At 47.1% G+C, this 20,176-nt stretch overlaps 1 protein-coding gene across 2 annotated transcripts in view; it reads right to left on the bottom strand.

Moving 5' to 3' along the window:
- SMOC1 (SPARC related modular calcium binding 1) overlaps positions 1–20,176 on the bottom strand; it is a gene marked incomplete at both ends in the record, with an annotated part of 154,005 nt that overhangs the window by 84,480 nt on the left and 49,349 nt on the right. For both annotated transcript variants that reach the window (XM_079699529.1, XM_079699530.1), the window contains 2 exons: positions 15–127; positions 1,271–1,436. In XM_079699529.1, coding sequence (XP_079555655.1) covers positions 15–127; positions 1,271–1,436 — 279 coding nt within the window. The remainder of the gene's footprint in view (positions 1–14; positions 128–1,270; positions 1,437–20,176) is intronic.

Genomic DNA, 20,176 nt, shown 5'->3' with positions numbered 1-20,176 from the left:
TGGCCAAGGCCTACCTGGGTAAAGGAGCCATCCTCGCTGCACTCCGGGACAAACACTGCCTCCTGGGGCTTCTTGGCTTGCTCGAGGGCCTGAGCCCGCTCCAGGCGACACTTGCTCTGGCCGGCGTCTAAAAGAAGGAGGAATGCATCTGAGATTCACTTGGATCCCACACAGGAGCCATGGACAAAGCGGCTGCCGCTTCTAGAAATGCTGGGGAAAAAGCACTCTGCCGTGCAGGGGGCCCACACACAGCCAGCTGGCTGTTCCAAGGGCACAAGGGCAGGGGCTGGTGACTGCCACGTGGCATCACCTTCCTCTTAGTGGTACTCTTAGAAAAGTTGGGGGGGGTCATATTTATACCAAGATCTGTTTATTCTTTTCCTCCCAAGTATCCCCAGCCCCTCCTAGGGAAAAAAAAAATGTTCTACTTCTATTATTTTTCACTGGGTTTATTCAAAAACATGCAAGCCCAAGGAGCCTCAAAGATGTTTTGTAGTTCAAGAACTGCAAGCACTTTCTTTGGGAAATCAGAATTCTAGGGCAGCTGGCTTAGCCTCCCACAATTCCTATAATAGCTCTGATCAGTCCAGGGGTCACAAATTCAAATACCTACAGGGCGTAGGAAAGTGGTATAAATTAGAGAAGGGGCTGGGCGTGTGAAGAATGGCATTCAGCTTGGCAACACCATAGGGAGTTCTGAGGACTGTGGCAAACTGGAAAATGGGCTCCCCTTTAAGGGAGGTAGCTACTACTCAGCTCCAGCCACATGTTTGCCTTGAAGGAGGGAACTCAGACGTAACATCACCAGAGCTTCCAATTTTTTATGGGAAGTACAAAAATCCAGACTTTTAGGTTGAATTTCCCAATTTTTAAATGCTGTCTCAAATGTTTTAAATATTTTTAAACATGTGAGCAGACCAAACAAAATACATCTGTTGGCCAACAATGTGGAATCCCTATTTAGGAGCCAGCCACAATGTCTTGCCATTTTAAGCACCTCTACAAAAAAAATAATAATAATAAAAATTAAAAGCACTAGCCAAATAGCAGCACATCTCTCTAAGCCCTGGTGGCGGTGTTTAAAAGCCAGAAAAGTATTCATCCTTCACTGGGCCAGTCCTCCTTCCCACATTGCCCGGTGGAAAGGACATGGGGAGAGGTTGGCAAGTGAAATGAACAGACTCATTCTGAGCTCTCCCTATGGGGAGTGCCCCATGCAGCGAGCGTGGTGCTCAGGTATCTCTCCTCTGCTGGGCACGTGCACACTCACCTTTGCATCTACCTCGATGTACCACACCCAGGGTTGGGTCTCGGCACTTGGCTCGCTGGTACTCACACGTGGACTCGTAGGACCTGCCGTCAGAGGCACAGATAGGTTTGGGTTGGGTCCGGGAGCAGTGGAGGTTGCACTGAGGGTCACGGTCACTTATGAGAAACTAGGTTGGAAAAAAAGTGAAAGGGTACAGAGGTTACTTTTGCAAGAAAAGTAAGGATGAGTCCATGACTTACAATACTAGTTTGCCCTTGGGAAGCAAGTCCAGAATAAACCCAAAGTTATTAAACCCTAGAAGTGGTAGGAAACTAAGCAGCCACAAACTCTAACCAAGGAAGGCATCCTGTGCTCAGTAATTCACATACAGGATCTCATTAATCCTCACAACCCTATGAAATAGGAACTACCTATTTTGTAGATAAAGAAACTGAAGGCTAGAGAGAGGTAACTTGCCCGGTTTTACACAGCTCTAAGTGGTGAATTTGAACCTAGATTGGTCAGAGTTCAAATCCAAGCTTTCACCATTGGGACAGTTGGTCTCCTGGTCCACGATGATGGTCTCTGCACTTGGCTCTATTTGGGTACCTCCCCAAACGAGGAACTCACTAGCAATCTCTACTTTCCATCTTTGGAAAGTTTCATTGATTAGAAAGTAGTACTGAGCCCCCAAATCTATCACCTTTCCATTCTGCCCACTGCTCTCTGGCAGAATACAAGTTAAGCAATTTTCTATGAGAAAGGAATTTCCTGATTTAATATATCATCATCATCAGATTGTGAAATGTTGAGTTAAACAGTTTCCTTTACTGCAGGACTTCCCAGACACCTTTGGTACATTCTTATGCATTATGAATCTCCAAGAGGTATAGCAGATTAAAGATAGATAGCTGCAAAGTATTTGCTACTCTTCCTGTTGAGCTGTGGAGTCTAATTCCCCTCCTTTGAATCTGGGCCAGCCTCAGTAACTTGCTTGACCAATAAACTGCTGTGGCAGTGATGTTCTGGGACTTTTGAGCAAGGTTACATGAAGCCTTGCAGTTTCTTCCTGGGCCTCTTGCAACACTCACTCTGGGGGAAACCAGCCACCATGTAAGAAGCCCAACAACACTGAGACTGCCATGCTAGGAGGAAGCCCAAGCTAACATGAGGCGAAACCAACTGGAGAGAGAAATGCCCAACCAACATGGGCACAGAGACATGTGAGTGAGGAAGCCTTCAGATGAGTCTAACCTCAGCAATCATCTGACTGCAACTAACAGAGATGAAAAGGAGTAACTGCTTGAGAGACCCTGAGCAAGACCCGCCCAGCTGAGCCCAGTCAACTCGCCAGAACTGTGAGAGTTAATAAGTTGTTGTTTTAAGCCATGAAGTTAAAAAAATTTCTTTTCTATTGAAGTACAGTTGATTTACAATGTTTCAGGTGTACAGCAAGCCGTTAAGTTTCGAGTGGTTTGTTACACAGCAATAGATAACCAGATCAAGAGCATATATGATTATGTATCTCCCAAACTTATTTGACCATGAACCCCTTTCCCAGTGAACCCCTGTTAACAACTGCAGAATACAGCTGGAAAACAATAACTGGACAATACAATCCACACCTCACCCCTGCACAGGATTGACTTCCCTCAGGCTGCCCCTGCTTCAAACCCTTGAGTGGTGCCCCTCTGTCCCTGGGGACCTTCCCGTGGTCTCCTGGGCTCGCAGATCGGACGCCGGGGCCCCTTCTCTGGCCTCAGCTCTTCCTGTTCTGTCCTCGCTGCTGGTCGGGCACACTGGCCTACTTTTCCAATTCCCAAATGGGCTACATTTGCTCCTACCCCTGGGCCTTTAGACACACTGTTCCTTCTCCCTTTCCTCCCACCCCTACGCAGATTTGGGTTCATCTGGGAGGGTCTCCCTGACTCTCACAGGTGAGGACAGGTCCCCCTCTAATAACCTCACACCCCACACTTTTCCTTCAGGGCTCTTAACACAGTTTGATGATGAATTGATTTGTGTGATTTGATTAGCAATGGAATCCCCCACTCTGAGCTCCAAGAAGACAAGGATGCTGTCTCTTCTGTCTGTGAGTACATCTCCAGCATCCAGCACAATGCTGGGGCACTTGATTATTCGTGGGATGAATGCACCCCTGCAGCAGCCTTTTCCATACAGCATTACCTCCAAACCAACTGGTGTGATGTGACAGGCCTGGTCTCCCAGGCTCCTGCCACCCCCGGGGATCACTGGGCCACTCCCCTATCCCACCTCCTATCTCCCTTTCTAAGCTTTCCCCCTCCCTCCCACATTACATGGTGGGCAGAGGTGGGCCACAGCTTCTTGCCCTAGCTCCACTTCAGAACATGTTATCTCCGAGGCTGAGAGGTGGGTCTCTTCTCTCACCATCCCCACCCCAGGCCTCTCTGCCACTACAGCCCTCCAAGCCTCCGACCCACTGGGCACCAGGGAAAACTTGGGACCCAAAGGCCCAGCTGAATGACACAGGCTTGGAAGGCCTGGCTGTGGGCACCTGGATGCACACAGGACCCAGGTGGCTGCAACCAGCAAAGCTGGACTAGAAGTCTCTCTTCTTCCCTCAGACTCATTCCTAATCTGTCTGCAGTCTAGAAATGCAGCCAGACCTGGCTCTGTAGTTCTGCCTGGTGAGCAGCAGGCGCCGGCCGGCCAGAGGCTGGGATCAGTGTTCTCACACCCCGGCTTGCAGGCCAACCAGTAGCCTCAAAGCTGTCCAAGAGCAGATCAAGACACTGCTGTCACGCTACTCTCTCCTGGTCCGTGGAAGTCAGGGCTACTTACATGAAGTAAGACCCTGCTTTTAAGACCTATTTGTTAGTTATTTTGCCATGTCAATCCCCAGGAGCCAGGGAACAGCATGCCCTTTGTTCTCACGATCACACAAGGAGAGAAATATCCGTATCTTCTAACACCTGGGAAAATCAAGGAACTCATCCTTGGTCACAGAGGGATCTGGTTGCCAGACCTTAAGTCTGAAGAGTGATAATAAGAAGTGCTGATAATTATACATCACTTACGATACGTTAACTAATTTAACCTTCACAATAGCCCTATGAGGCAGGACACGCTAAGTGTGCATCAGTGCTGAACTTGACACCCAGGGCCTGGCTCCAGAGCCATGCTTCTAATCACTACACCAAACTGCCTTGAATTATTACAGAGTAACACTGCAAACAGAAACTCTGACCCAATTGCAAAATTGGATTCAGTTTGGGATCAGCAGATACGAACTACTATATAAAAAGTAAAAAAACAAGGTCCTACTGTATAGCACAGGGAACTATATTCAATATCTTGTAATAAACTATAATGGAAAAACAAACAAACAAACAAACAACTGGATTCCCAAGTCAAAAACTGTTTACCAAGAGCCTACTCCATGTGAGACACCAACTGTTGAAGATCCAGACACGACAGCTCTGCCCTCCAGGCACTTTAAACCTACTGTGAGAAGCTCCTCATACAGCTTTGTTCACCTTCATAAAAGAGGAATTGAGAAAGACACAGTGTCTTTTCAAACTCAAAGAGGTTGCCCTGTTGTCTCTTCGAAGATCATGGGAGAGAGGAGCTGCAGGCATCCCCGTGGTGTTGAAGAACAGGCCATAAATTTGGTTTGGAAATGGTTTACCCTGGGCCAACAGAGATGCCATGGCAGCTCTGCCAGAGACCAGCTTCATAACTAGGGGAACACTACCTGGAGACAGACAGGTTAAAGGCATCTTCAGAAGAAGCCCCACCTGTCTCCACACACGGAGATCCTTCCAGGCTTCAGAAGAGCTCCCAAAAGGGTCCATCTAGAAATAACTGGCCCCCAAGGCCAAGGGAAAAAGTTCTGAAACAGTCCAGGACCATTGCTAAAGACCATCTCCAATCATCTGTGGTGACTCATTTTTATCTATTTTAGGAACCAAAAAAGACAATGAGTTCTATAAAATGGAGTTGTGGTTTTTTTTTATTGAGGTATAGTTGATTTACCATTTTGAATAAGCTTCTGGTGTACAATCAGTGATATACAATTTTTAAAGATTATACTCCATTTATAGTTATTATAAAATGTCTATATTCCCTGTGCTATACAATATAGCCTTATTTATAAGGCTATATTGTACAGCTTATTTATTTTATACATAGCTGTTTTTACCTCTTAATCCTTTACCCCTATCTTACCCCTCTGCCCTTCCCTCTCTCCACTGGTAACCACTAGTTTGTTCTCTATATCTGTGAGTCTGTTTCTTTTTTGCTGTATTCACTAGTCTGTTGTATTTTTTAGATTCCACATATAAGTGATGTCATACAGTATTTGTCTTTCTCTGCCTGACTTATTTCACTAAGTGTAATGCCCTCCAAGTCCATCCATGCTGCTGCAAGTGGCAACATTTCATTCTTTTTTATGGCTGAGTAGTATCCCATTTTATATATATATATATATATATATATATATATATATATATATATATATATACCACATTTTCTTTGTCCATTAATCCATTGATGGACACTTAGGTTGCTTCCATATCTTGGAATAACAGAATGACTATGCCCTAATAGGTTCACCCAAACCTCCAGGGACCCTAGGGCATTACTTGGGTCCACAAACACTGTTTGTTCAGCCATCCACTGATCCACTTTTATACTTAACAAGCAAGCACTATGATGCCCCCTGCACTGCGAGGCATGGGAAGCAGAACACAACCAGCATAGTCCTGCCCTCAACGAGCTTGCACTCTAGGGTGGAGAGAACAAGCAACCTGACACTGATCATGCAGCGAGGGAACAGGATACCACAGGACCAAGAGAACATTTCATTCTTGGGACTCGGCAATGCTACAAAGCCACAGAGTCCAAAAGAACTTTCTGCAATGATGGACATGTTCTATATCTGTGCCATCCAGTGTGGAAGCCACAAGCCACGTGTGGCTATGAAGCACTAAATCGTAGCTAATGCAACTGAAGAACTAAATCTTTAGTTGCATTTAATTTTAGTTAACTTAACTTTGCATAACCATATATGGCTAGTGGCTGCCAGATTCAAGAGCCCAGCTATTGTGGGGAAGGGTGGGGGGTGGGGAGAGAATGGCTCACCCTCACTGGAGTTTCTCCTAGTTGAGCCAAGCTAAGACAGACTGGACCAAGAAGCAGATCCTGAGATAATATCTGCATTTGGAAACTGGACATGAAATCATGAATTCATTATTATGGGTTTCAACAGCAGAACATCCCAGGAGTTCAACACAGTCCACCTGAAGTCACAAAGGCAGATTTTTCTTCTCTTGTGAAGGAGACAAGAGGGACAGCCTGCAAGTCCCCAGGACCTCCCATGGCTGGGTCATTTCTCTCGGCCCACAGACAAAGCTTGAAGAGTCTGAGTCACCCTGCTGGAACTGAACCCCCGGGCCACAGAAGTCTGTTGTGGGCTCAAGAGCAATCAGAGTTGGTGGAAATTTTTGGTGTTGGGCAGAGGCAAGCTGTCTCCCCGACGAGGCAAACGCTAAACCATTTCCCTCTGGGGAAGAAATAGTATTTTCATAAAAATCCTCACATCCATTCCCTTCCTTCTTCCTCACCAAAAGACAACAAAAACAAAATAATTATGTTAAGTATGATTGTGTAATACAGAAACCAAACAAAAGGGGCCGGGACAATTGTGCATTTGCAAACGGCTCCTATTCCCTCCCTTTCTCCTTGGGGAGTGAGCGATTCCAAAGCAAACACACAGCATTTTGTGTTCTGCGCACATTTGTAAAGTAGGACAAGCACTTGAAATACATAAAAACAATCCATCCTTCCTATTGGAAAAGTAAGCTGCCGATGGGGGCTGCGTTCACCAGAGAAGAGATGGGGGTAAATGAAATCAATGTTAGACCAACAGTCCCTTCTGTCTGAAATGCACACACGCTGATCTTTGCCCTCAGTTTCCAGAAGAGTAGAATGTAAACCCTGCCACAGCTTTTGCTCAGGGAGACCGCTCCAGTACCACAAGCTGTGTTAAGTTTGACAGACTGCCAAGTTTCCATGACAAAAGAGGGAACAACAGAGGCAGCCTAAGGTTCCATCTGGGAGGAAATGTTCAATTCTTTATAATAGGGAATTGGTTTCACAGCCTTAACTTCCACCTGTACCATGCTGATTTCACCAGCATCTAAAAGTCTAAAAAGGCATCTTGCTGGAAACATGCCTATATCTATATTTTTCCCAGGTATAGAAGAGGGGCAGGAACTGTACTCTACAACCAGGGCAATGGTTTGGAAGTGTGAGGTCCACAAGTTGGAGGAGCAAGTGGCATTCCCTTTATGATATCAGACTAAAAATCACAGGCCAAACTCAAATAATTTGAGGTTTTTTTAAATAAATTCATTCGTAACACAGCTTTGGCTACTCACTTCTAACTTTTTTGTTTCACTCATCAATTGCTGGAAAACAAACCACCCCCAGACTTAGTGGCTTCAAACTATTCATTGTTTCTCCCAATTCTATGGGTTGGCTGGGCTCAGCTGGGAGGTTCTTCTGCTCCACATGGTTTCACCTGAGATAACAACCAGGCTGCATTCAGCTGGGAGCATGGCTGGAGCCTGGAGCATACACTGTGACTTCACGCACTGGTGCCTAGTTGGAGTGCGTGAAGTGGCAGGGAGCCTGGCTGGGCCTCTCTCTCCAGCAGGTTTTCTTCTTTTATCCACGATGACTTCTTTCAATCCTAAATCTCTTGTATAGATGTTTGACTTTTTGCCACCAAACTTTCTGCCAAGTTCCAATTCCACACCGCCACTGAAGTCATCATCCTAAGAAGCAAATGCTTTCATGTTTTAAACACTGCTGTTAACTCCCTTGGAGCTCCTGCTGCCTTGTGTTCATATGTCTATCAAAACCCTTGGTATACTTCATTATCATTTATGTATGTACATGTCTAGAAAAGACTGTGTCTTATTCTTCTTTATATACACAGGGCCTAACCCAGTGCCTGATCCAATGCAGTTGTTCAATACATGTTTGAAGAATGAATGGGTGAATATCAAACCTTACCTAAAAGATATCCTTTTTCTATCACTTACTATAAAAAGAGATATTCTTTGTCCAACCACCACCAAAAGCTTAACGCTCTCAAATGCATAGAATACTGGAAGCTGTTGGTTCCTTTTTTTTTTCTTTTAAGAAAAATCTATCAGACAAAGAAAGCCATACATTAACCCTTGGATTTTCCCCTTGAATTTAAGGAAAGGAAAAAAAAATCCCTGAGTCACTGAAGAGAACGTAGCTGAGCGGCTGAGACAGTATCCATATACCCATAGTATCATCACAAGGTATCATCAGTAACTGTCCCTAGAATTCATCCCCAGTGAAACTGGCCTTAGCCTGAGAATTTTCCTCACAAAGCCTTGGAAGGCTTTCCGCCACCCTGCAGATAAGTCATGTCACCCATAAGTCTGGCAATCATCTGAGATGCCCCAGGTTGCTAAGCCTGAAGTGAGTTATGTTAAGGCAGGAAACTCTGACAATTTAACAGCCAATGTGATTAGCACTCTGGTTTTTCTGAGCTACCATATGCATGTACTTGAGTAACAACAACAGCCAAATTCATTTATAAATCATATTTTTGACATCCTGAATTTATTTTTTCCATAGAATCAATGTGGTTTTTTTGTTTGTTTGTTTGTTTGTTTGTTTTGCGGTACGCGGGCCTCTCACTGTTGTGGCCTCTCCCGTTGCGGAGCACAGGCTCTGGACGCGCAGGCTCAGCGGCCATGGCTCACGGGCCTAGCCGCTCCGCGGCATGTGGGATCCTCCCAGACCGGGGCACGAACCCGCATCCCCTGCATCGGCAGGCGGAGTCTCAACCACTGCACCACCAGGGAAGCCCAGAATCAATGTTATAAATAATGGTTAGTGTCCCAATCCAATCTGCTAACGTCGACTTGGAAGGAAGAGAAGGAGGAGCCCTACCCGTGTGCCTGCTGAGTAGGTAACAGGCATGGTCAAGGCCCCCAGTGCCAGCCCCCCGAACTGGGTGGAAATCCTTGGCCCCCTTGTGTTGTTCCTTCCTGCCTCGGGACTTGGCACGTGTGGGCCCTTTTCCCTGGACTGTGCTTCCGCCCCATAAACTCCTATTCATCCTTCCAATCTCAGTGCAGATGCTGCTTCCTCAGCGCATTGAAATTCTCTGCTAAGTCAGGACCCTGTGATAAGCCTCCACACACCCTGCACTTTCCACTGTGGCCTGGGTCACGATTGTAATTAAATCACCAACTATTTAATTATATGTTTCTTGCCCCTCCTTCCCACTAAGGTGAAAGCTCCCTGCAGGCAGGAACCACAGTCTGCTGGGTGTCACCCTGCTGGATCCCCAGTGCCCAGCAGGGGCCTCGCCCAATAGATGCAATAAATATCTTCTGAGTGAATGAATGAAGAGTAAACTGAGGCTCGGCCAGGTTGAGCTAGTAAGTGGCAGACCACGCCTCTAAGCCTGACTCAGTGGCCCAGATTCTTTCTGCTACACCTCACTGCCTCCTTCAAGGCAGGATGGCGAGCGCTGAGCCCTGGAGGGTGGAGCCGGGGGCGGTCTGTTGTTAGCTCTGGCATCAGTGGCTGGGGTCCTGGCGGCGGCCCCTCTGGTGGACAGTAGAGGAGGAGGACTCGGCAAGCAAAGGGATCTTTCCTCAAGGAGGGATTTTTTTCCCCCCGTTATGTTTGTAAGTCCAAGTCCAGCTCAAGTTTTTAGACCTCAGGCACTACATAGCATTTCTGGGAGGTACGTCTGCTCTTGAAAGGGGGAATAGCAGCGCCGGGAACAAAAAGTCGAGAACCACGTTCCAGACGTCTAGCTGCAGCTTGGCCGCTCACTCTCTGATGAGGCACTGTCCGCCTCCCGTCACCGGATTCACCGTCCTCACAACCAGACTTTGGCCTTTTTCTCCGAGGACCGCGTCTTTGGGAACAGGGAGCCGTTTCACATGAGAACATCACTCACCCACCCTCTATCTAATCCATCATCTGCCCTGAAAACCCACATCCCCATTTCTGCCAGCTCGCTCTCACCCTTCCCTGACCCCAGAGCCACGGCATTTACACAGGTGCAAAGGAGGGCCTCGATCAGGGCCGGCCTCAGAGTGGGGCTCCCGGAGATGGAGGAGGGGAGATAAGGGAGGTCAAAGGGAAGGGGAGGGCTGCAGTGTCAGCGGCGTCTGCTCTTCTTCTGCACACCTCCACGAGCGAGGCCTGACAACAGCACGCCCGATTAAAGGGCTTTTCACGCTGCTGAGGGAAAGCAGACGTCCCCCTCCAGCTGTTTGGCAGCTGGAACCACTTCTGTTGCTTTAGCCAGGAGAGGCCTGACCCCTGTCACCCCAGCCCCACCCCCTCCCCAAGGGAGGAATTTCGTGGCCACCCCACAGCCTGTCCACCCAGTTTCCCTCCTCCACTGCGCCCCCCACAGTACGGGGATGATGGAGCAGGACCCAGGGGACAAGGCTGTCTTACACCAGGTGCCGTTGTGGGGGAGGGGTGGGGGAGGGTCAGTGAGTTTGACATAGGAGCTGGGACCCTGGATGGACAGAGGCACTAACAAGGCTGCAAAGGTAAAGCTTCTAACTCACACAGGCCCTGTCCACACCCCCAAACCATGCCCCATGCCAGCCTATTAGAAAGGCGGGCCTAGATCAAGTGTGGGTTAGGGCCCAGGTCCTCAGATTTCCAAAATAGGAAGCATTCTTCCAAGTGAAAGGAGCCAGACTCAAAAAGCTACACACTGTCTGAGTCCATTTATGTGACATTCTGGAAAAGGCAAAACTATACGGATAGAAATCAGATCTGTGATTGCCGGGGATTGGAGGTACGGGGAGAAGTATGAGAGAATGGGAGACGTGGAAGTTGTCTCTATCTTGATTACGGTGGTGGTGATGGAACTACATAAATTTGTTAAAAACCATCAAAGTGTACGCCTGAAAGAGGTGAAGTGTACTGCGTATACATCCTATCTCAATAAACAAAAAAGAGAAAAGCACAAAACTAAAGAAAAACATCAGACTTCCCACCCCCTTCAATGACCAGGCATCAGGCTAGGTGCGTTGGGGGTTATGAAAATAAACAAGAACAAAGGCCCTGCCCCCAAAAGTGGATCCGGTTGCCAAGACGGACCTGTGTACAGCTAACTCCATCAGGACATCATTTTCAAAACCAGCAACCAGGAAGCAAAGCCTAAGTCACAAACAGACAAAAGGATAGACTATTTGAAAATGGGATGCCAGGAAGTCCAAGACGTGAGATGGCTAACTCTTTAAGAGAGAGAGGAGAGGAGAGGAGAGGAGAGGAAGGAAAGAGGGGCATCCATTCAGCAAAGAATAACTGAGCGAGTCAGAGCAGCTGGCCCCATGTTCTGAGGGGTCAGAGCGAGAGGTTAATGCAGACGGCAAGGATGCAGGAGGATTTCTCAGAAAAGGGGCCGTGACTGGGTGGTAAAGGATTTCGACAAGCAGGAAGGGTTGTTAAGGGCATTCTAAGCAACAGCAACAGGTACACAAAAGTAAAGAAGCAAATTCGAAAGATAGTTTTGAAATGACCATTTATGGAAGACATAAGGCTTTAGGGCCAGGTTCGGGGTGAGATCATGGAGGGTCTTAAAACTCCCATTTGCCTTTTTTTTTCCTTAAAGAATTGGAAGCCAGTGAAAAAAGTAAAAGACAAGATCAGACGTGAGCTTTAGAAACCTCTGGCAGGGATGTGAAAGACAACAGAGAGACTGATTAGGGGGTTACTATAGCTGAACATAAAGGCAGGAGGAATTTCGAGAAGAGGGGGCATACATGGGCCAAGGAAGTGGCTGAGTGAGACAACTGGATGAGATAAAAGCACCAAGAACCAAATAGCTGTCTGTGGGGAGTGGGATTGCTGCCCGGTGGAGATGGTCTGTGTTCTCCATCACAGCCCAGAGGGACTTCTGCGAGGCTAGGAAGGGAAAGCCCGGGGGCCGGGGGGCGGAGGGCCAGGGGGGATGCCACAAGCACACGTGTCGGCAAGGAAGGAGACACGGAGAACAGGTAGAGATGAAAATATTTCTTTGAACGAGTGGAATCCCTTAGCTTAAAAACCGTTTAGGTTTTAGCCCTCCTCGATCACCGACAGGGTGACAAGCCTTCTGATCAGAGGCACAAAGCATTTATTTTTGTTTCCCGCTTGCAAGACCCCAGTCACTAAATTCTAGGCAATGGAACTCAGGAGGCGAGGGCAATAGAGAAAGTCACTCGCCCATCCCCCCACCCCCATCCCTCAAACTCTGCCACCAGTGTAAATAAAAACACCTTGTTCTCCAAATGAAATAAACAGAGTGCTCTCCAGGACCCAGATTTTTTTTTTCAGTTCCCTCAGCCCATGAGCCCCCGGAAAAAAATAAAGGTTACGTTGATGATATTAAACAAGGAACAACAAAGTGGTCTTGTACTCAGGGTGCATCCAGGAGACGGTGGATTACAAGAGAGAACTCAGACTCGGGATGCAAAGCACAGAGGACAGCGAAGGCGTCCTTAGGTACCTGTTTTGTTCTAAGCGCCAATTCATCCCAATGACCCACACGTCTGGCAGTCAGCGTTTGCTAAATTAGCACTATCTCTCTACCTGGCAAGAGCAATTTATTCCACCAAGGCTAGTGGCTCCTTACAAGGTTATCCTTGGACACTCCCACAGGCTCTGCCCAGGGACATGCTTCAAGTTTCCAGTGGGCATTACTAAGAACAGAACTATCTCACACATCACTGAGCATCCTGGCTAGTGGTAATGGGGCCCAGACACGACTCCTGCACATCCTGGCCCTGCCCCACCGTACTCGGTCCCACCCTCACTAGTAGCATTTTGCGCCTTGTGATGTGTGACATTTGTTTTAGAACCAGGGGAAGGAGTAAGGAGATTGGTCAGGACTGGGGGTAGTGACTATGGTGAGAGATGACTGGGGTTGGTCCTGATCCAGCTGGGTGCTGGGCAGTGACTGAGACCCTCTGGCTGGAAGGACAAGGTCCTCAAACAGAATTGTTTTCACAGGAGGCTTGGCGAGATTCTGGGAAAAGTAGGAGGTGCAGAATCTGAAAAGGGTGTGTTCAAGAGGTTCCAGGTCCCTTTGAGAGATTCTAGGCATACACAGAGCTATTTCAGGGCCTAGGTGACAAAGAGACACAGAAATGAGGCAGGACCTTTCCCCATCTCTGCCTGAAACCCAGCCCTGCTCTGGCAACTGAATCAACAGCTTTGGCAGCAGCTGGAGATAGTTCCACTGGCACAGACTCAGGTGTTCTCATTATGGGCACTGCCAGCAATGAGGTTCCTTTGGGAAAAGGGTAAAATTATGACTAGTTTGTGGAAATATGTAAAGCACCCCAAAGAAGGGACTGAGAGGAATTGCCGTTTGAGTAGATGAGGGTCTTGTAGTCATTGCAATTTGGGAGTAAAGGTCAATGTGTCCCCATTTTGTCCTCAACAGACAGAAGAGACCTGGAAATACCAGTTCTAAGAAAGATGCTATGTGCCATCTTAGTGATGGGCACAGAACATGGGGGCCAGGGTAGCTCTTCTGCCTTCCCATTTGAGAATTCTTACCTGTACATTGTAAAGTTGTTCAGAATCCCTGGCACAGAGGTAGCAAATGGGATGGCACAAGCCAGGTACCAAGGAAATCTTGATGGCAGAAAATTTTTTTTTTTTACATCTTTATTGGAGTATAATTGCTTTACAATGGTGTGTTAGTTTCTGCTTTATAGCAAAGTGAATCAGTTATGCGTGTGCATGTGTTCCCGTGTCTCTTCCCTCTTGTGTCTCCCTCCCTCCCGCCCTCCCTGTCCCACCCCTCTAGGTGGTCGCGGGGCGCCGAGCTGATCTCCCTGTGCTGTGCGGCTGCTTCCCACTGGCTGTCTATTTTGCGTTTGGTGGTGTATATGTGTCCATGGATGGCAGAAATTTGAAGTGAACTAAAAGGTGTCTGGAGCAGATTTAGTGGGGAGTTAAAGTAACTTGAGATCCAGTGAAAAGTAGCTCCTAGGCAATCTTGGCTTACACTTCAGACGGTTTAAGAGGGGCATTCTTTTTAGAATGTGGCCCAATAAGGACATCCATGGACAGTGTCCAAGTTTTTGAGTCAGATAGGGAGACTGACCTGCCAAACCAAGTCTTCTTCCACAGAACCACCCAATACTTCATCATAGAAGCCAGATTCTTTAGCTAGGAATACCTCTGAAATGCAGAAAACCCCTTCCTAAACTGAAACCTAAGAGGTAGTAAGGGTCAGAGGCCAGCTGTCTCCCTGTGGGGTTATGAGTATGGACTGCCAACAGCTGTGGACAGACACACACACACGCGCGTGCGCGCTTAGGGATAGGTATATCACAGGCTTTGATTCTACCCCAAGGACAAGTTCTACCAATTCAGAAAAGTGTTAAAGGTTTTAGTACCAGTTCAGTGTGAAGGGCTCTTCTGAGGCCTCCTTGGAATTCAACCAATAAAACTGAGTCATTCCATTCCATCTCCTGGGCAAGAGGCCAAAACGATCACTGACCCCACTTCACGCTGAAGCCTATGGACATCACTGATGGCATTCCCATCTGCTGTCACAGCAGGATAAATTGTAACCAACAATCACAACACGCTTTGAAAACACAAAACTTCCATCTTTTTCTAAAATCATTTTTAGTTTCAACAACCAAAAAAAAGTGTCTAGAGAATTTCTAGTCAGGAGTATTCTGCCTTTTGCTGTGGCAATTCTGTCTGTTCTGTCTGTGGCTATTAAAATTACACAGGAAAATGACAGAAAAATCGTGACGTGATCAACTTTATCAGGCTCCCTGATGGTGACTACTGAAATTCAATATGAAGTTATTATTTGATCCTGTCCACAAAGACAAATAAGAATATTACTTCACTACTACCTTTAAGGGAATTCAACCTTTCTTGGAGCTCTGCTGAAAAACACAAGTCCTCAGAAATTCAGTCTCATCTTTAAGAAGATTTATAGAAACTTAAGGGACTAAGTCTTGAGATCTGGAATAAATTAAATAATTTTTAAAACATTTTAAAAAAAAAAAAAAAAAAAAAAAAAAAAAAAAAAAGAAAGATGCTAGCAGGAGTGCAGGCCCACTTAGCAGGCTGCAGAAGTCAAAACAAGCAGCCTGAACTTAAGGAGAATTTGCAAAGGCCAATTGAGCATCCAGAAATCCATTTTCCAAAATGGCAACACTGGATATGGTTGTCAGGCTCCCAGGCTGGTCAACAAAATGCCTCAGTAACTCATTATGTGGCTAAAATAAAGCGACTAACACGCAGCCCAGAACAGAGCGGTGGGAGTCGGATAGTCCCCCAAATGAAAGGGCCGGTCAGCTGAACCTGTTCGTGAGCTAAGACCGGAGTGTGTCCACTGTACGGACACACGCACATGTGTGTGCACACACTCACACACTTACTAAGACCCCTTAGCAAGTAATCTTTTGTGGGGCGCAATTACCACCTCTGGTTCAAGAGTGCAGGGTCAAGAACATTAGGGGAGAAAGCTGCTAGCTAAGTTACTTGCAAAAACAATGACTCTGAAAGTCTTTGTTTTCCTCTCCTTGTGGATTTGCTCTGTGCTGTCAGATGTAAGTCCTTCAACACCCTAAAATGTTCCCCAAAGGAGGGGAATGGACACTGTTTAGTGAACCCCACGGCACCCAGAGAGGTCATGATCAGACACTCCTGGTCCCCTCCCCCTGACAATGGGTGAGTTGTGCAGGTGATCCCCAACCAGCATGCTTCCTGTCCACACCGAAAGCCCACAGCATCCTGTGTGGTGGAGAGGCCCCAAAGCCCCCTTCGGGACTGAACCCCTTAACCTGAAAAACAGACTCTCGTCTTGGCCACGTTCCCTTCCTCATCTTGCTAGAGGGCCACCTTTAGCCCTCACCATCCACCACTTGGGATTCTTGATGCTGCTGCTGTTAGTTTTCTGCCATTAGAAGGTATTTGTCCACTTGCCAGTCCTCCAGCCTTTTCCACCTACTGCTCCCCTTATCACCACAAAAGGGCCCCAAAGAGCCTCACCACAGCCCACCCAAGATAAAAGGCTTCCACACAAAGTCTAAACATAACGGGAAGGAGAGGCAGAAGTATTACACCCTCCCAGCCCCTGGGAATTATTCCATGGCTCCACGATAACTAAATGGAGAAACTGGTATACTTTCAATGTCATGGGATTATCACGGAGGAAAATGTCATTTTAATGCCCATTTTGCTTGGGCCAGATACTATGGCATATACACACAGGCGCATCTTCGTCTCTACTTACACAGTGGAGCAATTTATATTGACAAGGGAGATAACAGAGGAAGAAACGTTTTATCCACAGCACTTGAGGAAATCCACTCCCTTACAGCACTAAGCCCTGGGGATGAGAGCTGAGCAAGTACAGACTAAAACAAACAGAAGAGGAAATCCCAGTCTTGCTATGTCATCGAATTATGTCGGCGCTGTGTGTGCTTAAACTGTGTGTTTCCTTTTATTGCTCTTTCCACTGTCATCTTGAGATCCTGCTGCAGTGTGCTGGGCTCCAGATCACCAAACACACAAGCATAGACACACACACCCAATGCCTTTAAAGTCACTTACACACAAAAGAGAAGAAAGAGCTGGGCCCGTGTGGGACTGCCATGTGCCACGTTAAACCTGATGCTGTCACATTGTCTCGGGCTGAAAATCCCCACTGCGTAGCTCAGACAAGGATTAATTACTGCTGTCCAGAGCCCGGGCTCACATCTTACTTCACACAAGTGTGAGGCTGTTCTGGGCAGGAGAGAAATCCTGCCCAAACTGGGCCAAGGAAAAGTCAATAAAACCATGTCAAATTCTACAGGCAGGGATGGTCTTGAGTGGAAATCCAAAACAAGCCCATTCCTGAGAGAGAGAGAGAAAGAATGGTTCTACCGTTTTCCAACCCTTTTAGGTCCCGGGCACAGAGAAAGTCTTTCTTTTAAGGATAAAAACTTGTATTTGACTTGTGAGGACCTTTTTCTTTGAGTCCAGACATTTATAACCCTGAAGTTCAGATCTCCCTCAAATGTCAGATGAGGTGACCTGATTGAAAGGACATCTACCTTTGCACTTAGCAGATCCCATCAGGTAAGCGATCCTGTGGAAACGAGGCAGCAAGGAGCAGGCTATATTTACTCAGCAGAGCCTGCAGGGCCCACAGAGCAAGCCCGCCCACTCCCAGGGAATGGGACTTCTCCTTTGTGCTGTGAGGTACAGTGCCCACAAAGACTGCGCACTAAAGACTGTTAATCCAGGCTCCGAGGGCGGTCTCAAGGCCAAGGAAATGCTCACAATATAAAGGGAAATAAAACCAAAGCAGAATATCAAACATATATATGTGTGTGTAGATAGATAGATAATACTAGAGAGATAGATAAATGTGCATGTATATATACACACACATACATACATGCATATATATAATACATACATGTACACATGTGTACTTAGGTATATCTTCCTTCCACTCCACAGAGAGAGAGAGAAAGAGAGAGGACAAAAGATAGAAGGAAATACACCAAAATGTTAACAGTGGCTATCTCCGAATGGTAGAAATATAGATGTGTTTGATTGGTATTTTCCTTTTCACTTTTCTTTATTTTCCAAGGTTCCTACAATATGTTTGCTTCAAGGGAGTTTGAAAGGGAAGCACACACAAAACTCCACTGACCCAGGCCTGCCTCTTAAGCAAAGTTGCCTTCAAAACTCTAGCCCAAACTCTGGTGTCACCTCAGGATCATCAAAGCCTGAGAGCCAGAGGCCCACCCAGGCCAGACACTGGGAGAAACTTGCCCTGGCTGGGAGTGGGAGGGCAGGGTGCCTTCCTCTGGGCTTCTTTATCTCCTGGCGTCTGATCAGATTTCCTGTTCTGCGCCACACACACAGCTCTCGTAAAGAAGACACAGAACAACTCAGCATCCTTTCCACGGGGTGTCATGCTGGGCCGGATGATCCCTGAGCAGCATCCATCCAGGCAACAGTCCTGTCACCACGTCATCTCCTGCTTCAGTTCAGGTGGCCCAGCCAGTCTCCAGCCTTCCCAACTGAAGGAACTCTGAATCTCACCCACTGGAATGAACTCTAATCTTCCAGTCCAAAGCAATGCAGTGACAGGGTTTGCCAGCAGCCTTCAGCATCCTTCCAAAGGCACACATGTAGCTGGCATCACCCATCACACTACAGGGTGATGACGGGTGGTGAGTATGCTGTCATCTGTGGGGATGGGGGAGGAGTGAAAATCCATGGCTAAAAATGAGACCTTGGGGGGACAAGCAGCTGTAGCTTCAGGTATGGGAGGGAAAGAGAGGGCCATCTGCTCTCCCATCATTCCTGCAAGATGCCTTTTAGAACAAAAATGTCCTTGCATTTCCTTCCTTGCAAAACGAATCAAAACTTGCAAAGTAGTTTTGTATCCTGGCTCCACAAATTGCCACATTCATTCATGGGATAAATATTTACTAACCTTTCTATGGACCAGGCTTGGTGACACAGTGACATGGTCCCTGCCCTCAAGGGCTGTGCTGAGTCTCTACAACCCTCCTGCTCATATTTCACATACAGATAATGTTCTTCTAGATCCTAGGTACCCCCAAGCCCTACAGAGTCAAGACCCAGGCACAGATTTCAGAGTCGGAATCAGCCAAAGCAGGACATGCCACCCATACGTAACAGACTCCTCGGGGAAGGTTCTTCTTGGTCTGAACCCTAACACAGCTTCTCCCACACACACAAGACAATGCCATTCCTGAGCTTATCCAGAGAAACAGATCGGGCCTAAAGAGAAACCAGAAAACTGGCTATTAGAGGGACTCATGAGGCCCCCAGACCAAGTCCTGATGTTGCTCAGGGTCAGACAGTGTCAAGATCCAGGGGAGACTGCCTCCCAGCCTGGCCTGCAAAAAGACAGGGCTAAGGTAACCTGCTGGAGCACTTGAGGAAACTGTTCTTCATAGGGAAAGCAGAAAAAGACTATTTCCCAACTGCCCCTTTTTACCTGAATAGAGTATGTCCTCCCAAGTCTTAATGCATTTAAAAAACATTTCTGAAGAAGATGCTTAAAGTAGAAGCATCTTTACTTTAAATAGATTCTCCATGCCAGATCTAAATCTGTTGGGGTCTCAGTATCCACCAGAAAACTGCCTAAAAACCCTATATTTGGGCTTCCCTGGTGGCGCAGTGGTTGAGAGTCCACCTGCCGATGCAGGGGACACGGGTTCGTGCCCCAGTCCGGGAAGATCTCACATGCCGCGGAGCGGCTGGGCCTGTGAGCCATGGCCGCTGAGCCTGCACGTCCGGAGCCTGTGCTCCACAACGGGAGAGGCCACAACAGTGAGAGGCCCACGTACCGCAAAAAAAAAACAACCTATATTTTAGTGCAGAAGTTCCAAGAAAGAAGACTATATTTATCTAACCTAGGCTATAAAACACCTAATTGCACAGCTAAAATTTCAAAGCACTCTAAGAGAAAGTTGGAGGGGATGGTGCCATAACAGAAATAAATTGCAGGGAAAAAGGGAGGGGGTTCTCATTTGTTGTATGACTTCTATGTGCGAGACACAGTGCAAGGCATCTTGCATAAATTATTTTCAGTGACCCTGACAACCCAAGAGATAATACTTTGCATCCTACTTGGCAGGTGAGGGAACTGAGGCTCGGAGAAGTTAAGCAACTGCTCAAGGTTACACAGTCAGAATCCAAGCCCAGAGCTATGACTGCATAATATCACAGCCAGCAAGGGCCAGAGAACCGTTTGAGGACCCACAAGAGTTACCTGATCTAGCCTTGGCCCACATAAATGCTCAGCAATCCAAAAAATGCCATCTGACGTGGTTATGTCCTCGCACATAACTGAGTAAAGAA

Source organism: Hyperoodon ampullatus (genome assembly GCF_949752795.1).
Source record: "Hyperoodon ampullatus genome assembly, chromosome: 3".
Classification (NCBI taxonomy): Eukaryota; Metazoa; Chordata; class Mammalia; order Artiodactyla; family Ziphiidae; genus Hyperoodon; species Hyperoodon ampullatus.
Note: the sequence above shows the minus strand (reverse complement) of the source record. Positions and strands in the feature narration are given on the sequence as shown.